This window comes from Chelmon rostratus, chromosome 13, assembly GCF_017976325.1.
Source record: "Chelmon rostratus isolate fCheRos1 chromosome 13, fCheRos1.pri, whole genome shotgun sequence".
Lineage (NCBI taxonomy): Eukaryota > Metazoa > Chordata > Actinopteri > Chaetodontiformes > Chaetodontidae > Chelmon > Chelmon rostratus.
In genome coordinates, this window is record NC_055670.1 from 13,871,713 (window position 1) to 13,894,346 (window position 22,634).

Here is a 22,634-nt window from a genome sequence, read left to right on the forward strand (position 1 = left end):
CTCGGCGAGGAGGCATTTACATGCTCGGGCATACAAGCGGGCTAAGGGAACTCCTCGGCGAAGTGGGAAGGTCATTTAAAGTGGGAAGAGAGCGCTCGCGTCGACTATGGTCTGTGGTGAGGGACGCAGCACGAAGAGCCAACATCTGTAACTTCGGGATTTACTTGTAAAAGGCGCTTCTGCTGGGGATCGCGGGATATTCTGTGCTCAAACATGCCTGTGAGAAGAGGTCACGTTGCGCCACAAAACACATTCCTTGGATTAATTATTCGGAAATTCGAGGGTCAGAGTGAGTATCTTCTTCATGTGCTGCCAGAGAGATAATACTGCTTTGATAGATTCACAATAAAAATCCAAGTTCATGCTGTAATAAAAATGGTGCATGGCATAAAAAAACATTAATGACTTTGTTTGTTAAGGAGACAAACAAAAGACTGAAATGTTGATTTTTTTTTATTTGAGGTTTGCTGAATAAAAACATTAGTAGCGCAGGAACTGAAAACAATGTATATAAATGTAGTTACCGTTAATTAGAATATGCAAATTGCTGCTTATTTGTTTCCACAGTGCCAGTGAATTTAATCAACTTGATTGCTGATTGGTTTTATTTGTGAGCCACCATGGTGTGGCCTCTGAGGTCAGAGTGCTTGCATCCATACAGTGCATACTCTCTCTTCTCATGCAGACCGGAAATTTGTGATAGCCAATGCCAGGGTGGAGAACTGTGCGATCATATACTGCAACGATGGCTTCTGCGAGATGACGGGCTTCTCCAGACCGGATATCATGCAGAAGCCATGCACCTGCGACTTCCTCCACGGTGACCTCACGGACAAGGAGGCCATCAGCCAGGTGTCCCAGGCTGTGCTTGGCTCAGAGGAGCGCAAGGTGGAGATCACCTACTACCGGAAGGATGGTGAGTCAGTGGCCTGGCACAGGAGAGTGGCTGTCACAGCGCGTCCTTAAGCCGAGAGGGGTCTTTTTTTTTCTGACGTGTTGCTCCAGAAAAAAGCACCTACTGCGGCTCCTCACTGTGTCCACTCCATGATGCGGCCTGTCAGTCTGTTGCTAACCAGTCAGTAACAATATGTGCTCCAGACATTAGCCCTGATAGCAGTAAACAGAACTTCCTCATACACGAGGAGGGTTATGATGAGACAAAGAACAGTCCAAAACAAGAACATGCTGCTGCATGTGATATCCACATACCACATTAGAAAATGATTGTGGTGGTGTGGTGTGACAGTGGTGTTACATTCATGCTATTAATGTTTGGTTGTGTGCATTACAGAGGAGGGGGAATAGTCAGTGTGTCTGATAGAACAGTCAGAAGCTCCATGTGAGAACGTATTGAAACACAGCGGTAGAATCTTTTTGGCACCTGCCTTGATTCATTACATCACGTGCCCGGGTGACAAAAAACTCTGCTTGCCAAAATTGTGGCGAGCACTTCTTCTTAGTTTCGGATGTAGCACAGAGATAGGAATAGGATGAAGCAGTAGGTGCTATGTCAGGTGGAAACATGATTCTTGTGTTTTGACGGACAGAGCGAGAGATGTGGAGGAGAGACGGAGCAAAGTTCACGTTTCTTGACTCCGGCTTCACGCTTTTCAATTAAAATGCGCTCGCTGCATATTTGAAGACCCTTGATTCATTAAGCCATGTCGTGGCTTGCGGCAAAGGTGTACAGCAGCTTTACTCGACGGTGGATCAATCCATTAATCTGTGCCATTGCTGCACATGAGATAGGCTACAGCTTTGCCAGCTTTGCATAAAAAATGCTCTCCTTTTAATGCTAGACTGGTGTTTGTCATTCATTTTTGGCCAATCCTAGTCCTGGTATGAATGGTGCACTGCAGAGACAGCAATCCTGAGTCAGAGTATTAATATGATGTTGCCGCTCAGTGGCATAAATCCCCGGATTGACCACCTCCTGCCATGCTCTCACATGAGCTTTTTATGGTCAGCATGGCATGGCTGCACAGAGTCAGTCCAGAAGTACTCTTCTTATAGAGCAGCACGATAAAACCATGCTTTTTTTTTCTCCTTTCATTCCCTGCCAGTGTTGGCGATATTGTTGCTTTAAGATCATATTCTTTATTGTGTTAACTTCCATGGTACAAACAGCAATAAATGAGGAGTCGAAGATGGAAAAAAGAGACGTAATGTTTTATTTAATCATAAGGAGCCAGGGCTTTAATTTTTAATTGTGAGTTTGATTAGATTCTAGGCCATGGATACATGTTTAATCTACCATCAGCAGCCATCAGCCTTGCTTTTTTTTTTTTTTTTGTCTTGCTTGTTTTGTTTTTTTGCTAATCAGGAAGAATCAAGAGCCGGCTGCTGCTCTGTTGAAATAGATTGTCTCAGAAACCTGCAGGACAATTACAGAAAACACTCTGGAGTCTGTTTGCGAGAGCACGAACAGCTTGCTTCTTGACAAGCGGGATTTGAACTTCATTTAGTTTCCCATCCTCCCGTCTTCACACGCATGTGCCGCGCTCCGTCGAAACGTCACGCGCCCGTGTAATGTTTAAAGCGCAGCGGATGAGAGCCGCGGAAACCTCCCAACATAATCGCTGCTCTCTGTCTCTTCACAATCCTCCCCGGTGTGCATCGCGGCTTCAAGACACAACTCTTAATACTCCTCAGAGGAATTTACAGTGAGCGCGTGTGCTTATGAATAAAGATGTCAGGCTGACAGTGCAGTGACTGGGAATGAGCAGCTTACAGAGTAAATGCATTAAACTGGTATGGAGGACACAATCCACACGCTCCCGCTGCTATAGGGGGATGAAAGATTGATGGCATCCTTGAGAGCGGTGGCCATATTGATTCAAGTCGCTCCACAAATTGAAGCTGATGGCTGGAAAGTGGATGTTTTCACTGTCTCCTCTCCTAACTGTGTTTCAAGTTATCAGTCCTCATGCAAATTGGCTAATCCTTTGTATTAAACCCGTCCATTTTCCACGCGCCTACTGCACGTCACAAATAACACAGGCATGTTTAAAAAGAACATAAAATATAGCAGCATTAGTTGCCAGTATTACTATCTATTTCTCCCTGTTTGTCATTCTAAATACTGGTTGAAGTGTGATCTGCAGACATGCCTTAAATGCCCGGGGTTAGAGGGATTGCAGTGTGGCAGCGCAGTGCACTTTGTTTTTGCTCCTCCGCCAATAACTGCAGTGGGAAATCTTTAAAAAAAGTAAGGTCAGGATTTGCGGAAGGGAGGCGTGCGACATCAGGAGCAAAAAAAGCTTTGGCTCTTTTCACTGAAAAGGCAAAAATTTAAGCTGCTTATGCGTATGCTTCGAAATTAAAAGTAGTGGAACAAAGGGGACCGTGGGAGCAGAGCAAAGGCCTTCAGCGCGAGGGCCTTTTTCCTCTCGTTTTTTGTCCGCGTGAGCAACCAACATCGGTTGTGAGAGGAGATCCCACACGCGCAGTCTTCCTCCAACGATGATACATAATCAATGAGGTAAATGCTTTCCCTTGATGGCTTTGTAAAGCTATCCTATTCCACGGGGTGTAATAATACTTTGTACCTGAATGAGTGTTAACAAAAGGAAGCTGACACCGTGCAGAGAGAAGTTAAATGGATAATGGCTTCGTAACAGCGGCAGCTTAGCTGAGCGCGCTGAATGATCTGGGACATGTGGTATGCGTGGGTGCAGGGTTTCATAGGTGACACCCCGCCGAGGGGACCGAGGGGCCGCGCGTGCCCCCGCTGAGGGTTTAGTGGCAGGGGAGCGAGGGGACAGGGGGACGCCGAGAGCCCGCAGTGCACAAGGTGTGCTGCAGGACACTTGGATGACTACCCTCCAAAAGAGCGCATCCATTTTTCATCGCGCTCGGCCCTCTTTGGTGTCTCGCAGTATGAGGTGAAACACGCTCTGAGCTTTCCTCATCAGGTTTCATGTGTTCGAGGGAAATCAGCTCGTCCGAGCAGAAGCCGAGGGACTTTCCATCTCAAGGACATTAATATCAGCTTCATCGCAGGGACATTTGCATATTTATTAGATAATGGACTGTTTGCGACCATTTCTGCCCATAATTACAACGCGAAACAAGTTAATTGGCGGAGAGGGGGCGCAGATGGATGTTCGAACACTATAACTACACAGGTCTTACTTTGCATTGGGTGGGAATGTTCATCCACAGGCTATTTTTATCTCACGGGATTCTTGTACTGGAGGTAGTAATCTAATATTCCTCTCCATACCATCTGTGTTTTTCTCTTATCAGTCACCGCATGCTGACTTCAGTTTTTGCATTCAATGCACCAACATTTGGGCCAAAATCAAACAGAATAAATAGTTGCTGAGCAAAATATCATGAATTGATAAACACAGATGAAATGTAGCTTGAGCCCGAGCTGCTAGTTATCCCTGACGGTTCTGGAGACACTGATTGAAGATGAAATTAGGCCAGGCTGTGTAGCTTACAGCAGTCTCACTGAGGCGAGATATTGCCACAAGGCCCAGGGACTCTAAACAAAGGGTTAGCTTGCATGGCCTCTCCCTACATGCCCTAGTCCCGATTGGCTATGCCCCAGTAACGATGCGTATTGGCTTAAGCAGAATAGCCCTAAACGAGAAACATGTCAGATTTCATTATACGAGACTTGCTACCAGGCAGTAGTCTGGGGCTGTACTGTTTAAATGCTGCAGTTGTGGATAGTGCATCGGTATAAAGACACAAAAATCATCAACTCATGTTTCTCCCTGAAGTAGATCAGCTTATGCAGATTAATAGGAGGCCTCAAAACATCAGAGGGGTTCAAATAAGACATAGCTTGTCATTTTGAAAGATTTTTTTTAAAATGTATAGTGAAACCTGCACTGCTCCATGAACACAAACACCACTACTGCATATATTGATGTGTCTTCAAGACATCTCACAAGACGTTTCACCACAACTCTGTTTGACCTGTGAGTCATCGTCGTAAGCATGTCCACAAGATTACTTGATTAAGCAGCAATGTTTTAATAATTGATGATGGAAATAGAATCTGGAGTAATGAAATTTCCATCATGAAAAGGGAGCTAGTCTTAATACACTGTCCATTCATTCAAGCAGGTGTAAATAACATTTCTTGGCCAGCAGGGAAACACTCTATATAAAGGTCAGGGAATTAATGGACGCTCACTGGTACAAACTGCCAGTGATGTTAACCATGTCCAGCAGCTATGGCCATGTTTGGACAGCATTGTGTTATGCTGAGCTGAGTGTTGCAGGAGAATAGGGAGGTTGGATGGCGGTTAACACACGGTACGCTGTATATTTACCAGGGTCAGAGGTTAACCATGCAGCTACGAACATACATGCACAAGGAGAAAAGAGAAGAAAATTAGGAAACTATCTTCACCATTTGGCCGACACGTTTGTCAGATTTAGCAAAGTTAAGAGCTGCACATCAATAAAACACCAGACAATTGAAAGACGCATTTACCAGTTTAAAAATACATAATGCAGCATACGAAAAAACAAATGGAGCACATACGGAAGGCAGAAACGCTGCAAGTGGCACAGAATGCAACAGAGTGATGCGTGATGTTGGATAGTGAGTTGACAATGTTACATATATTGTTGTTTTATAATAACATGAGGCTTGCATGATTCTGGCTACACCGACATGGCATTTGCCATTTACTAATTAGGAGCACGTTAGCAGGAATTCAGTTCTGTGTTGTTCTGTACGACTTGCAGCATTTCTTTGTGTATGTTTATTCAAATTAGTGATTGTGTTTCCTAATTTCCCGGAAGAGTCACGGTCCAAGTCTAAGAGCAGGGCTGTAACTGTGTTTAATTTAACTGCTGTGGGAGGGGTTTTCTTAATGTGATGTATGCATTGTCAAAGTGATGTTTTTTTTCCTTTCCTTGTGCTTTTTTTGGTTTGTTTTGCAGTGCGTTGAGCTCTCCCAGCCACCAGCCACCATTAAGGCCGGCTATGCTTGTTACACACTAGTTTGTGCAAAGTGTTGTCTGTCCACATCTAAAGCCAAGCTCACTCAAAGCCTGCCATCACAGAGAGGGACAAGACATAATGAATCACACAAACACACACTTTTGAACGGTCTTCTTGAAGGCTTTGAGAGAGGGGCTTCAGATGTTTTTTGACAATCCAACAGGCACTTTGCTTGAAGTGTACTGATGGCTGTAGAGAGGGTACAGAGTGTGCAGCTGGACCCTATCAGGCAAACTATCAAACTGATGGTGATGATGGAGAGAAAACACGAGAGATGAAAGCAAATATGAGAGCAAATGAAAACAAGGGAAGCATGAAGGGAAGCAAAACTCTTCATTTGTGAATTGTGGAGATGCAGAAAAGTGACTTGAATGAGCTTGAAATGCACTGCGATTGATGTCAGGGGTTTATATCTCCAGTACATGTTGGTTACATAGTCACACATTTGATTTCATGCGTTTTTTATTGTGTTCTGGTGTTTTTTTCTGATGAAAAGTGTGTTTTCCTGAATCCAGTATTACTTCCCAGAGAATCTGGGAAAGACCACAGCTGACAGTTTTGTTCGTTGTGACACTTCAGCTGAGAAGTCGTGTCTGCCAACGCAATTTGTCCGTCAGAGGGAGGCATCACAGTTCAATCTGACTTCAGTTTTTACTCACAAATAATGTAATGGCTTGGTTTTAACTGTATTATCACACAATGCTAGGTAGTGGAATTTGGTTTAGGGTCTCATTATAAACCTTGGCATGTCAGTAGCACTAGTGAATATGTATTGAATACAGACAAAAAACCATCATGGTTTTTCCAAGGTTCCGCATGCTGTAAATAACTTGCTGATTTACACAAGCATCATGGGATGCTGTGGCTCTCTATTAGTGTTGCCACTGACTAAGTTTTAGCTAAATACGGATAGTGGAACATAGGGAGAAAATCAAAGCTTTGCATTCACATAATTGCCCCACCAAAATACCTTAGACTCGACCATTGTTGTGAGTCATGAAGAAGATGAATAACGCAGTTGTTCCCAATCAATGACAGAAGCCGTTTTTCTTCAGGTCATGAGTATCTCCGATCACATGGCTTTCTGCCGCTGACTTTGGGTGGAGGAAAGAAAAGCTGTTTTATTCACAAAAAGTTCCTCTTGCTCACCAGGGTCTGAAGCACTGTGGGCAAATACGTACAAGAGCACATCATCGGATCAAACCGAGGACTGCACAGTGTCCGCTGATTTAACGCAGCAGTTATAAAGAAGCTTTCCTTTGATGCGTTTCGGTAGAGGTGACATTCAGCAGGAGACCAGATGAGAAGAGCCCCCCATGGTTTAGCCTTTAAGCATGACCATTGTTTCCCCATCTGCTGAGGTAAACTGCAGCCCGGAAATATTTCTGCTGAATTTACCATCTTGGCAATGTGCAGCTTATAGTTCGAAATAATTTACACTAGACCTCTGTTGGTATTAACCAGTAGAGATATTCAGTGTATTACTTCTACCCTCTCCTTTTTTATATGAGGGATTTTATAATTTATTTTGCATTTCATTCGCATTTTGCATTCCTTTGCAAACACAGACACACACTGTACCTCATCATCAGCTGATGACGCTGTTGCACACAATGCTCACACTGTCTAAAATGTTCCGTAATGAAAAAAAATGTGCTTAAGTGAATGAAAATATTGACACGTAACCATGCAACTATGTAGCAGGGAACCCCTAATGCTACATATAATGCACATGTTATTAAACCCCTGACAGGGAGCAAAATTTAGACCAAGTGAAGAAGCATGGAGGAAAGATGCATTAGAATACACAAGGCTAAACATTTCGTCATTTTTAATAACATGGCATTTGAAGAGCTACAATAAATAAAATATACAGTAATATATATGGAATCTGCTTGTCTATGTCTCAATGGACTTTTACTTTCCTATTTCAATATATTAAACTCTCACAAGAAATCATTTCAGTTGAAAAACAATAATGAATATGTGGTTAGAGATCTGGCATCAGACATCACTCTGTCACCACTCCAGTGTGAATAAAGGAAAAATGTCCCAAAAATAACATCAGTAAGTGTTCGTTTTTGGAGCCAATTCATTTTTAAGGGTTTAGAACTAACAAGTTTAATTCCTGCGGGATTCATCAGATAATTAAAAGTTGATACTGAATGGCTCCCTCGCTCGCTTCACTTCTCCTTGCCTGTTAAAAATGAGCATACTGCTAAATCAAACACATCAGAGCCAGAACCAAAAATGTCCCCTTTTATGGAAGGGACAATGTAGAATTAAGTGAAGGCTTTCTGGGAAATGCAGGAAAGTGCTTTTTATGAAAAAGGGATTTTCTGGGGGAGGACTTGCAGTTCCCCAGCTCTCTAAGCACAGCTCTTCTACTTTACAACATGACAGAACCAGGCACACGCGACACCAGGCAAGATGGGCATGGAGTGTCCGGCCCCCCTCCCCCTGCTGGTTTTTATGATCCACATACAGCACATACACAAGCGTATGCGCTGCTATTTATTCCCATTACCTCAGACGACACTGCGTAATTCTACCTGCATTCTCAAATTCTGCACGTTTTTGACGTCTTCCGCTGTATTCAAATCACATTACCGCATCGTCTGTGGTAACAATGCGCCATTACTTCTGGGACTTTTGATGCAGAAATTCTTCCAACAGAACTCTGGCATGTTGAGGCAGACCGAGCTTGTTATATTTAGTCAGACAGCAAGTCTACTGCTAATGAATGCTGCTGGCAGGGTGTCTGTGAGCCCTGCGGAGATTACAGTGAACACTGGTAATATGTGTCCTCTGTGAGTAGCAGCAACACTACAAGACAGAAGGACGCAGAGACAAAGGGACAGCTAGTAGTACATATTTAAATTTTATCGGCCAGATGATATGAATATACGTAATGTGGATTTTTGATGATGTGTTTAAAATTGGTGTAATTTCGGACATAAGGCTGCCAAGGCAGCTTTCTCTCATAGCAGAGGTGGCCACTGCGATGTTGTATGTCACCCTATAGCATTACAGTAGCTATTATGTTGTTGTTGTTTAGGGTCCAGTGGGTAGACAGTTTTATTGGTGGGCAGTTGTGCCCGCAGGCCACTTAGTGGCTTTCACTAACACAGCAATAACAGCTGACAAATTGAGATATTCTGGGCTCCTGAATAAGTTTAGATCACAGATGTTTTCTGCTCCACCGCTTCACACGATCCTCTGTTCCAGTCATTATTCCTACGAGCACATCGCAATCCTCTAAATTGGCTGTAATCTGTCCTGCCTGTTTGATCTATTCTGCTAAACCCTGCTATCCGCACCATACTGTGGCCCTTGCATCATATGTGTCCAACCCCCTGAGAGCCTGCATCATTTTGCTCGTTAAAATACATGTGGCACATCTATATGGGCTCAAATAGGCATGCGAGCACACATGAAAACACATATACTTTGTTTAACCCCTGGGCTTACTTATTTTATCTCAACTTTGTTCTGACATGCAAGCGCTGACCTTTAAATCGAATTCGCTTCTCGTCTGTTTTCCCAGCATTCATGAGAAACCAGAAGGAGGTGTTAGTCATTTGTAAATATCTGTTTATTTAACATTGTAAATAAAAAGTCTCCACTGTGACTTTCCTGATTGTGATAAATTTCTACTTTTTTTCTATAGGTTGTATTCATGTTGGACATCTTAAGACATGCTAACCGCTTCAGAGATGACAGGCAGAAGGATAATGTACACTTCTTTTTCTCTTCGCCACTGACGCTTTGTCTCTCTTTCAGGGTCTGACTTTCAGTGTAACACTCACATCATCCCGGTGAAAAATGAGGAGGGCGTGGTAATGATGTTCATCTTAAATTTTGATTACGTCGTGGATGAGGAGAGTGACAACTCCACAGAGAAGATCAGCCCAACATCTCCCACAAAGTCAGATCAGAGTGAGTATTTGATAGGCAGTTCTCACCTTACTATGATATACAGTAAAGGTACCTGAAAAAGCAAAGGAGAAAAAAAAAATTAAAAAGGGACTAATTTTTGTGATGTTGTGTAATGATGCACCTGTCATGCATTGGTCACATTTTACTCTTTTTTGTCAGTGAACCTGTGTGCATATTGTGAGATGGCACCATTCCTTTAACACATAATTCCTTTAACAGAGGCGTGTTGCATAAGTGGATGGCTGCAATTGAGATAATTCATTTAAAGAAAAGCCCTCTGTGTCTGCTAGACAATAATTGTGCACCAGAGAATTTGATTGCCTCAAACGCTCAGTGTAACCTCCAATCACATTGCCAGCTTCTATTATTCCAAAAAACTATGCATTATTTAGTTTGCCAGGACAAAACAGTTTGAGTGGTCTGCTTACGTAACCTTATCTTGTTCAATGTGTTTAATTCTTAATCATTCTGCCTGTTTTGTGTCTTTTGGGGGGAGCAGCCTGTGCATGCGTGCATGTACCGCGCCCTCATTTTTTATTTGGATGTGTGTCAGTATAGGTGTAAATGTCAATGAGACATTCCAGCTCCTCTCTGATTGGAGGCACTCAGCATCTCTTCTCTGACCGGAGCTCGCTGATCCACTTCACTCAGCATGAATTCCTCCAAGGCACTGGCATTCGGCTTGTGCTGTTTCTCTGTGTGTGTATGTGTGTGTGTGTTTCAGCGCGTGCACGCATGCATATGTGTGTGCGCGCGTGCGTGCATGTGTGTGAGCGAGTGCCTGTGTCCGTGGCTAGCATTGCTAATCAGAGCTGATTGCTTGTGACAGTGCTTCAGCGGGGGGATCTGTGGGCAGACGGGCCAGATAAACATATGATGTGACTTTACATTAGAACAAGTCTTGACTACATGCACACATCACACTTAAAGGATGACCTTACCACTGTCTTTGTCTTTGGGCAGCCCTTAGATAAGACCACGGCATTAAAGTGCAACAAAAAAGACCGTTTGCACATCACATATTCTACATTACTTCAGATGTGTATGACAAATGCATGTATTTAGCATTTAAACTGTAAGAAGATACTAAAAATTTGTACCTTTACAAATAAAAGCCCTTTCAGGTGAACAAGCCTTTAAAGCAGAATGAAAGAACTGGCAGAGGAAGAACCTTGTTTTCTTTTTTTCTAGCATTTTTCCTGAAATGATCAGGGAAGACATTTCAAAGTAGCCTGGCCATACGTTTTAGTGTAGCAGTCTGTGAAAAGTGATTTCGGGACATTGGGGGGCTAATTATGATCCGGTGCTGACAGCAGGCAATAATCCTGCAGGTGTCAACTAGCACAATATTCAGCCTGGAAGAGAGCAATCCCTCTTTCCCTGAGCTGCCATCTAGAACACACCATTCAGCAACCTCAACGTGCCTTCGAGGCCCAGAACCAGAGACAATAGTTCGAAATTACCCAGCAGAAAGAAACACTGTTCAGTGCGCAATCTTCATCTCACTGTTCTGTCTACAACTGGATGCATATCATGCGCTGTACAATACAATATTTCACTTAAAACTCCTATTGTAAAGGTTCGCCATCACTATGCTTACTCTCTTTGAATTCTACTGAGTGGCACTATCCCAACAATGTAATTACAGCTGCATGGAGCATAACTTGTGCTTTAATTGTGCAGCCACTCCTGAATGGCTTAATTATACATATTAGTGCAGGCTAGCTAAATTCGGTTGTGGCAGAAACATAATTAAGTTCCAGAGTAAATATAGAAATCTGACATTTACAATTTTGCCAGTGGTTTCCAAAAACTCAATTGGAATTAATGAACTTTCAATGAACTGTCCACTGCAAGCTCTTTCCTCTTCCTACCCCACAGGGCGAGTCCAGACACCCTGTGAAGGGAAGTCATGTTGGCTGCTTGCATCCACAACGCTACCCACAGCTCATGAGCGTAGCTGAGGGCCAGAACATTATTCAACTCGTAAATCAAGAGCTTCGCCTTCAGCCTCTGCTGTGCTGAAGTCTGATACAAAAGTCCATATTGCAGCGAATGTCGCATCCATCTAATCTTTCGCTCTGTCTTACCCCCTTTTGAGAAGACCTCGAGCTGCTCCTTTCCTTGTAGCGGCAGCTCGCTCACAGCTCAAAGGGCAACAATCCACCGTTTTCCAGCAGAGTACAAGCAGGGGGCTGATCCTCATCCTCGCCCCTTCACACTCAGCTGCAGACCATCCCACTGACAAATATAATGCATCCTCAATCATCCAAATGAAAGGGTATAAAGAAATACTTCACAGAAATTGGAGTTGTTTTATTCTTGAAGACATTTCGTCACTAAACCTCAAGATTTAATCAGCGTGCTCGCGAGTGGGGAGTCCCAAAGAAGGTAAACCTCTTTGAATCATTCAGACTGAAAAGTCACACGACAGTCATTTAGGCCACATATGAGTTGTTCAGATCACATAACAGTCCTGTGTGAGTCACCAGTCCCCTGAATCAAAGTGTGAATTGGTTTGAAAGCATCTCAGAAGAGATGTCAGGACAGCGCAGAGAGCGGCTGATACGCTTCTTCAGGAACGCTTTTAAAGGCTTTTGTCAAAATCTAGTGAAAACTCCAGAGCAACACACTCAGATTTAATAACATATTCATTCTATACATAGATGGAACGTTCCTCAATAAACACAGAATCCTATTTTTCAAACCCAGCAACACGCTAAGGCAGATTTCCGTCCACTAAAATATCAGCACAACAATCCAGTTCTAGCAGGAAGCAGATCCATATATCAGCGAGACAACGACCAGTGAGCAAGCTCAATATGGGAGAGCCAGCTCCTCAGGTCAAGTCTCAGCAGTATACCAACGTACAAACAGCAATAAAGGACGCTTCTCTGTGGACACCAATGTCAAGATTTTGAACAGAGAAGACAAAAGTTTGAAATAAAAAATGACATGTCGTCAAGACTAAAACAAGGTAGCCCGCATTTCTTCCTCACATATACGTATAATGCATTTTTACCTACTTAACAGGTTTATAAATTCAAGCTTAACTGAAGCTAAAGATGCACAGTCACCCCTTGCACAATGTCGGTGCTACTATGTTGATGCTGAGCAGTGATATTAGCCATGTTCACCATCTTAGTTGAATATTTTAGCATGCTAACATTTGCTAATTAGCAGTGAACACAAGCACTGCTGAGGTTACTGGGAACTCACATTTGCAGGTATTTGGTCACAATTGAAGTATTGGGGGGAAAAACGAAGTTCTGAGGAGAATATTTCATTCAAAAACACAAATGTCAACCTTGCGGTGGTGCTGGAGGAAAAGTCATGGAGCCACGAACGTCAGCGGGTTCATGCTTCTTGTACCATTGATATGTAATTAAAGAGTTGCAGAGGTATCTTACCCTGGACCTACCATCTGACACACCGACAGACCCCTAACCCTAAACTATGTTATATAGGTGTTATATAAGCATTCAGCCAGAGCAACAGTACACGTGACACAGTCTCACTGCAGACAGGAAGGCTGGCCATATCTCAACTCAGGATGTCATTGGGTTCCTCTCCAGGAAACTTGTTGAGTGTCACAGCTCTATTGTAAGCCGCTATAGTTGTAACATCAGCACATTAGGCCATGGAATGGAAACAGATGGCAATGGCGTTATGTAAGGAGGGTGCTGAGGGATGGGTGCCTCACGAGCGAGGCAGGGTTCACTTTCACTCTCTATTGTTAATGAGCCAAAACTCTGTCCCGAGAGGTCATTAACCTTTGCTATCGCGTCAATTCCGAAAATGCAGCTTCGGTAGAAAAGTTGTGTCCCCGCGTCAAATCAATGAGGTGTAAAACCAACGAGCCGATCAACATGTTTAACACACAGAATGTTTGGCTGAACCAGTTGTAGGCATTATTGCAGATATTCTGTCTTCCTTGTTTTACTGGGGACAAATACAGTATAGAAACCTTACAACAGATTCATCTGAAAAGCCTGCACAGCCTTGAGATACCTGAGCCCAAAAGAGTTCATTTTATTATTTATTAGCAGACGTGTTTCAGCACCCGCTGTTCTTAATGTGGGCATCCGTGTGCTTTTTGTCATGTTTGTCACTTGCATACCAAAAGACCACAAACAAAGTACATAAATTATATAATAACATCATGTAATCAGGGGAATGAGTTTCCTTCTCCAGTGGTTGCATTGCTGAAAATGGGTAATTTGAGTGTTTCATCAGTTCTCATTTACAGGCCTATACATTTTTTATTTCTTTTTCCATTTTCCCGCATATGTTTGAGGCAGACTAAACCTCTTATCCAATCATAAATGCCATTGTTCATTTGTAAGAAAATGATTTTGGACGTTTTTATTTTCCAGTCTTGTACACTAAAAATTTAACGAACCTTCTCATCATTTTTTTCTCAATTTTCAGGGAGGAGCAGATTCTTCCGCTTCCGCCAGGCCGCATTGAGCCTAATGAACACCAACAAGCAGTCTCTTCCACAAGAGGACCCAGATGCGGTGATGGTGGACTCACCCAAAGACAATGAGGACTCAGTGGCCCTGCAGAACTACCCCTCACCCACCAAGAGCCTTTGCAATCCCATTGAGGCCAATGACACGCATGGCCTCATTGGCTCGAGCCACCACTCTTCCCAGGCTAGCATCGGTCCTGAACCACTTGACCATTCATCCCCCAAACTCCCCTGGGAGAAGCTGTACCAGACAGACCTGCAGACCTCTACCACCCTGTCAAACACCTTCCCCAGAGGCAGTATCAACAGCATGAGGCGAGCCTCGTCCGTCCATGAAATTGAAGGCTACTCCAATTCAAAAGGCATATTCAGGGATCGTCACACAAGTGAAGGTATTTACTAGAGTGTCTCCTCTGAGCATATCTTACCTCTCCAATCTGCGATTAGTGTACAGTGCCCCACTGGCCCAGCCAACACATTAAGTGAGTTTGCATTGGAAAGCCATCCATCATTAACAATGTAACACTGGGCTCAACAAGGCATTTTACGTGATCACTGATTTGGTCTTCAAAAGTAATGTTTAAAAGACAACATTTTTGTTTTATTAACTTTACTCATACCTTTGATCTTACTGTCTTTTCTTATATGTGTATAGGTGCATTAAAATGTCTCTTCTTTATTTGCTCTGTCCACAAAACGCTGCCTTTAGACAATGGTAGCCATGTCAGAGGTAACGATGTGTTTCTGCCCATGATTTCATTGCTCTGTGCGTTTGTGGAGCATGACTTTCAAGCAAGGCAATCAGCATAAATGCTCTCCACAGATCCACACAGATTGAGGCTTACTGCACTTAACTCTGTGAAATGGTTGTATACTGACACCAATGACGTCATTTTGTCACATCAGCAGTCGATGAAATCATATTAATGTGATACTGTTAGCCTCATATCTGCTCTCATCATTTGCTAATCAAAGCATTGGTTTTAGATTAACCTGCATGAATGTACGCTGTGTTATGTGATACCGCAGTAGCTCTGCTAACCAGATGTTCTCCAAAGCTATGCTAGCCATTAAGCACACAGTATCTGTGGGAAGACCCTGCACAAACGCATTGCGTTACAGAAACACTCAGTACTCATCAGCTCTCTGTCACCACACATGAAAATTCCAATAAAATGATTTTTGCAAGAGATGCACTTGCTCCAGTCCACCATACTGTTAACACGTGTGTGTTGGTGCATTCATAACCGGTGATGAAAACAGAAGAAACGCAGGTCAAAACTTTGCTTTTAGGAACATGTTAAATTGATAATCTTTTGTCTCTGAATGAATCATCAGTTCCACTACATTTGTAATTTGTTCTAATTCACAGCCAAGCACAGTTCTCAGTACTCCTCCACTATCCACTGTCAGTATTGTAGAGGGCACAGCTGGCTACATCAATATATCTGCAGTATACAGAGCACTGTGTATCACTGTCATGTCAGCGTAATACTTAAAACATGGAAATAAGGTTGAAAATTAGTGAAACGTTCCTTTAATCTTTGTTAAATCCATGCTTGCAAACCAAAAACTGATACCATAATTTAACAAAAGTTTTTATTGTAATTCCTTTAGCTCTTAAGACAATGTCAACTCCTGTCAGTGAATATATTTGAAATATTGTGTAATATTGACAGGCAATTTTATTCAAGTTCAGTTTCAGATTAAACAAGTTTAGCGAGGGTGCTAAGGTGTCTGCTGCTGTTTGTTCTAAACCACCAGGCCCTTTCAATCACGTGAAGTCCAGCCTGCTTGGCTCTACCTCTGATTCTAACATCAACAAGTACAGCACCATCAACAAGATCCCTCTGATTGCACTCAACTTCTCTGAGGGGACCGATAAGAAGACTCACTCTCCGCCAACATCTGACACAACCATCATAGCGCCGAAGGTCAAAGACAGAACTCACAACGTCACCGAAAAAGTCACACAGGTGAGTCAGGAAGCTGCACTTTGTTTGATACTGCAGAATCTTTTGAAGCCGATCTGCACTGGATTCTTTTGAAATGCACGTTCACGTAGGTGGTACCGCGGCAAAAATCTCATCTCAGGTGAAAAACAGCAGCAGGTGATCCTGTTCATTCACATGACTGTCTACAGCACACCCAGGTCAACAGTGGAGAGGCGACATTGACAAGAGTGAAGGGGTAATTGGGCATTCTTAATTGCAGAGAGAGTGGTGACGGTATTGAAGAGACAAAGGTTGACATTCATCAGGTAAGGGTAATTGTTTCAGAAAGGGAGAGAAAGGACATCCCACCGATCCCTCATCGTAGAAATTCATCTTTTCACTTGCAAGCCCAAATGCAGGTTCATAACACTTCTGCAGGGATTCAGTTTCTTGCTCAAGGACAATGCAGCAGGGCCAACACTTCCTGTCATATGGCTGAAACAAGGGCTGTCTGGTGGCAGAATAGCCTGTTGACAAGACCAGCAGCACAGCTGATGCCAGCTCGCCAAGGACAGCAAAGAGTGCAGGCGGTCATCGCACGTTTTGATTAATGTTTCATCTGATTACATGAAATAGGATGCCAAAATTCATGGGCTGTGTTTGTCAGATAACTTGAACCATTCTGACATTTTTTTTTATTCTCTTGGTAGAAATAAGCACAGCATGAGCAGAAATTAAATCCATCTAGTACTGCAGAGCAACGTTAGCAGCAACTAGAGGCCCAGAAACCTTACATTTAAACTTCTTTCAACAGAGCTTTCTCTTTCATAAATTAAGATAAGCCATTATCATGATTAAATGCTCTCCCTCCCTCCCTGCTGGTTTTAGTTTTGAGACACCGCTGAGACGTGAACACGGCATCTACTCCCTGACTGCTAGCGTGGGGAAATCTATAATTCATGTGTTGAAGATAGGGGAATGTGCTCAAATGAATAGACAGACCTGCTGCCCTCATCCTCACTCCTGCACTATTTTCTGCCATAGGAGAGCCCTGTCTCTTTGTCTGCTACAGCTTCTTAAGCCTTAAAAAAAAAAAAAAACAGGGGACAGCTTGGCCTTCCAGAGCACGATGAATAATTTACCATCCAGTCAAGAGTTCATTCATGTGGGGAAATTAAAACAAATGTTTGGTTACCAAAATATATGTATAGAAATATCCATCAGTGCAAGTTTATACAGCTGCTCTTACAATATGGACCTCTTGTCACATTATTCATGGTGCCAGGACACAGGCAATCTACTTGTCATACTAGAGTGGCTGCCTTTCCCTTATACCGTTTGACTGCACAGCACTTACATTATTGTTTCACCGTTGCTGTCAAAGCAGTCCTTGAAGTCTGTGAAATTACCTGGTGGGCTTCACCAATAATTATCGTATGAATTAAGTACCTGGAGGTGTCCTCAGTATGATCAGTGAACAGATTGGGGGGGGTTTTCACCTCAAACACTATCAACATCAATTTAGAAAATTAATTGGGTTTTCGTGGTCTCAGTGCTCCTGTGGAGTTGTGTCGTCAGGTGGTTTCCCTCACTGCTCTGACCCTGTCCTAACAGGTCCTGTCACTCGGAGCTGACGTGCTGCCAGAGTACAAACTCCAGACGGCCCGCATCGACAAGTTCACCATCCTCCACTACAGCCCCTTCAAAGCTGTGTGGGACTGGCTGATCCTGCTGCTGGTCATCTACACCGCAATCCTCACTCCCTACTCTGCTGCTTTTCTTCTCAACGACCAAGGGGAGCAGAAGAGGCGTGAATGCGGATACTCTTGCAACCCTCTTAATGTGGTGGATTTAATTGTGGACATCATGTTCATCATCGACATCCTCATAAACTTCAGGACCACTTACGTAAACCAGAACGAAGAGGTGGTGAGCGATCCAGCTAAGATAGCAATCCATTACTTTAAAGGCTGGTTCCTTATAGACATGGTGGCGGCGATCCCCTTTGACCTTCTCATCTTTGGCTCAGGATCAGATGAGGTACGTTATCTCTAATGCATATATCTTGTTTTTTTTACCTGTTTTTTTTTTTTTTCTCCCAGGGAGATTTACTGCACATCAACCCAGCCATGCTTGCACTGTTATCCATTTACTAAGTCCAGACTTGTGCCCCTGGGCCACTACTTAAAGCCTGAATTTTTCTGTCTCGGCTCTGAAAGGATTACTTTAAATTGCATGTTTGTTTTTTTTTCTTTTTTTTATTTTGAATGGTCCTCATTCTAGAATCCATTTACACGGATTAATGGCTTACCAAATGGCAATCAATGATGCATTTATGTGAGGAGCAGGCCAACAGGGCTGTGTGCACAGCTTACATGCAGATGTGAGATGGCCATTGGTAGGCTGGCTGCCAGGCCTGCTGGCTTGTTTGTTGGTAGGATATGTCCCCTCAGGCTCTGGATCCACTTCAGTGCTTTATCGTGCTTTGTAGGCACTCCATTACACCAGAAAAGCTCCTGATTATAAACCATAATCATCTTTTCCACCACTGCTGCTGCTGCTGCTGCTGCTGCTGAGTCAGGTCGGTGAATGACAAAAAAATCAAAAAGAAAATGGACGTTTGTTTCTCTCACAAGATGGTGAAACAAACAAATTCCAAAGCAGAAAATTTGCACAACAAGCTGTAAAACATGTTTCAGTGCAAACCAGGATTTTTGACACAAGTGATTTTCATTAAAAAAAATAAATGAGGGGGAAAACTAGTCGATTCCCTTTCAGGTGTATAAATAGGACGTCATATGCAGTGATAACATGCAGATACATTACTTGCTTATAATTTTCAGACTGAGCATGCAAAGTCCCGCTCAGCTGCGTTCTCATTCAGAAAATAAAAGCAACTGAGACAGTGGCAGATGGTTTTCACAAGGCTCATTTAATTTAGCAGCTTAACAAGACGGTTTTAACCTACAAGCGCTTAAGTAAACCATTTGATTAGAGCAGGAAATACATTTGAAATAGATTTCAATCAATGTCTTGTTGCTTTCATAACAACTTAGCCTTGCCAGAAGATCGAACATACTGTGAGAGGCATTATGCAAAATTGGCACCATGCAGTGTTTTGTTAATAATCATTATAATTAGAGAATCAGAAAAACAAAAGATTTGCTTCCAGCTATTCCACCGTGGATGTGGTGGAAAAAGAAGTTGAGTCCTTTGTCCTAAGTTGAACCCCCTAAACGTTAGAGAGAGTTTCCATTAGAGAGGAACAGAGGGGGGTGGGGGGGGGGGGGGGGGGGGGGGGGTGCTGTGCAGCCGTGTTACATAATTGCTTGTGCAGGTACATTTAAGACTTAATTGAACTTTCATTAGATTGTAGAGTGAAGTGTTCTTGTAAGTTTAACCGATATGAGATTTTAAAGGTCAAACTAATATATTTTTTATGTTTCGTGTTTAGGTGTGTGTGTTTTAGTTTTTTTTTTTTGCTGGTGTTGTTAGATGGGTGATATTTGTGAGCCCAGCAGTACAACAGGCCTGTGTTACGATCAGCTGAGAGGCACACAAAATGCTGAATTTCCATCAGACTCTGCAATGCTGTGTGCACATACTGCATACCTCACATTTATGTCAAATTAAGGGCTAACATACCGACAGACAAAAATACTCATGCTGACATTTCCAATATGTAGATCCTGCACAGAAAGGCACCAGTCAAACAGCGGACTCTAACCATGGACCATTTTGTTGTGAAGCAGCAGTGCTGACCACCGAAGAAAGCAGATAAAATACTTTTAGACGTTCAGCAAGTGGTCTATAAAAAAATAAAAAATTGAGGATATGTTTTGGGAGACCTGATTGTTATGTTTATGGTTTATCTTAAATATTCAACACATTTGGCATCAGCAAACCAGGCAGACAGACGGACACAGAAGCTGGTTAATTCCTCATTTTGCATAATGTAGTATTATTCAAACCGATTCAGGTGGCCAGAAAGCAGACAGCTCACTGTATATAGTTAGCTACACTGAAAAAGATGGTTGCAAACCATGCTTTCAATAAGGTTTTGTCATTTCTGCTGCGCACAAATTTTATAGCATATATATCTTATAGCACCATCGTGACCAAGAGATATAGTGTAAATAATGCAGAATTAAAAGAATGGCGCATTTTTGAAGGAACATTTGAAAGAAAAACGCAGTTAGAAAGTGTGTTATCATTTGAACGACTTCATTCAGTGAAGAAACAAACTGTTGGGTATCTTTTGTTTTCCATTTGTCTTAAGAAAATCAAGATTAAACACAGAAGTACCTGAGTGGTTAGGAAGGAGAGTCTCTCTTGCGAGCAGACATTAACTTCATTTTCAAAGGTCATTCAGTAATTGTCAGGTAGATAAATGGCCATGCTTATGGGAATGGCGGTTAGTGTTGCTAAAGCCTGTCTTGATGACACAGAAGCAGCAACAAACTCCCAGGGACCCGCTGTGTGAGTGCTGCTGCCTGCTCGCTGTTGAATAAATGAGGATTTATCTGTGGACTGCCGCTGCCTTCACTCCTGTGTTCATTTGCCTTTGACCGCTGTGGGGAGTTGCCACAACGCAGCCATTATCTCAGACCGTGAAGTGATGCTCATGATTTGTCACAAGTTTAGATTTGTTGTTACAGAAGAGAGCACGTCAGAGCACGCGGCGGTGGGAGATATGCGACAGATAAGGTTGTTTCTTGATGAGAGACTTGCATGAAAAACGTCCAGTACTGAGATGATGCATGTTCTTATCGTAATACCATCACAGTGTTAGTTTACTTGTTAACGTTCAAACTGTATGTTTTGTTTAGACAACCACTCTGATTGGCCTGTTGAAGACAGCGAGGCTTCTGCGATTGGTGCGTGTGGCCAGGAAGCTGGACCGCTACTCTGAGTACGGCGCTGCCGTCCTAATGCTGCTCATGTGCATCTTTGCCCTCATCGCCCACTGGCTGGCCTGTATATGGTACGCCATCGGCAATGTGGAGAAGCCCTACTTGGAGCACAAGATTGGCTGGCTGGACAATCTGGGCGTGTCCATTGGAAAGAGATACAACTACAGCGATCCTAGCTCTGGTCCCTCTATCAAGGACAAGTATGTCACAGCACTTTACTTCACCTTCAGCAGTCTGACCAGCGTGGGCTTTGGAAATGTTTCCCCGAACACCAACTCAGAGAAGATCTTTTCCATCTGTGTCATGCTGATTGGCTGTGAGTATGTTAACGGGCCTTTCGCTTTCTTTTAGCGTAAGTCTGTTCTTTTTTTATCTGCTGCAGCGCTCAAAATGGTTTAAGGCATAAACTTCTTTTGAAGCAATCCCAGACAACAGATTGTCTGTGTTTGTCACAGCATTCAATCAAGTTCAAGTGCCTCTGCGGGAAAAGGCAATAAACATGCAAAGCAGCCAGTCAAATGCGGCTCCCCTCATTTATTGATCATTGTCTCTTTTTCAGCCCTCATGTATGCCAGTATTTTTGGAAACGTCTCTGCCATCATCCAGAGGTTGTACTCGGGTACGGCCCGCTATCATGCTCAGATGTTACGGGTCAAGGAGTTCATTCGCTTTCACCAGATTCCGAACCCACTGAGGCAAAGGCTGGAGGAGTACTTCCAACACTCCTGGACCTACACCAACGGCATCGATATGAACACGGTAAATAAAAATGATCACCTGCAACTGTAGCTGGATAGGACCCCCTCCAACATTAACCGTCTCATTGAATAAATCACTGAAATACCATATGTGCAAGCTTCTAAAAAGAGCTTTCTTTCTCTTGTCTGCTTTTCATCTGGATTAACATCTCTACATTGGTAAGAGCAGGAGGTACATATCTTTATTTCTTGTTATTTCCATGAGCGTGAGTGTGAAATAGGAGCATGCGCTGAAAATGGAAATAATGTCTCATTTCAATTCCATCAGAAATTTTATTTGCAATAATTTTATCAGTAGTGTCCTTTTGTAGTCAACAAACTATGTTCCTTACCAAAAAAATATGCTAATCTGTGTGTTCTGCTTATTTATTACTTTTGTGTTCAAGTGAATATATTGTAATTGTCATTACTGTCAGATTATAACAGTGTTGGGTTTGCAGCAGGATTTCATTCTCAGGTAATTTTATGGGTTTTGGTAGAAGCTACTTTTGAATCTCTCATCAATTCAAGCAACAAAAGTTTAGGCTTATAAGGCAATTACAGAAGATTAAATGATAATTAAAGTGTTCCATGCATGCACGCACACATGGACGATTCATAGATCCACCCACTTCAAAGAGTTGTTTTAATTAGCAGGAATCATGT

General features: G+C 42.8%; 1 protein-coding gene across 1 annotated transcript in view; it reads left to right on the forward strand.

The window, feature by feature from the left end:
* The first annotated feature begins 213 nt into the window (after nucleotides 1–213).
* Nucleotides 214–22,634, forward strand: part of LOC121615929 (potassium voltage-gated channel subfamily H member 7-like) — a 33,440-nt gene continuing 11,019 nt past the window's right edge. The window contains exons 1-10 of the mRNA XM_041950464.1: nucleotides 214–289; nucleotides 686–916; nucleotides 9,755–9,910; nucleotides 14,342–14,776; nucleotides 15,094–15,114; nucleotides 16,149–16,360; nucleotides 17,933–18,358; nucleotides 21,148–21,547; nucleotides 21,791–21,990; nucleotides 22,159–22,161. Of these exons, the coding sequence (XP_041806398.1) occupies nucleotides 214–289; nucleotides 686–916; nucleotides 9,755–9,910; nucleotides 14,342–14,776; nucleotides 15,094–15,114; nucleotides 16,149–16,360; nucleotides 17,933–18,358; nucleotides 21,148–21,547; nucleotides 21,791–21,990; nucleotides 22,159–22,161 (2,160 nt within the window). The remainder of the gene's footprint in view (nucleotides 290–685; nucleotides 917–9,754; nucleotides 9,911–14,341; nucleotides 14,777–15,093; nucleotides 15,115–16,148; nucleotides 16,361–17,932; nucleotides 18,359–21,147; nucleotides 21,548–21,790; nucleotides 21,991–22,158; nucleotides 22,162–22,634) is intronic.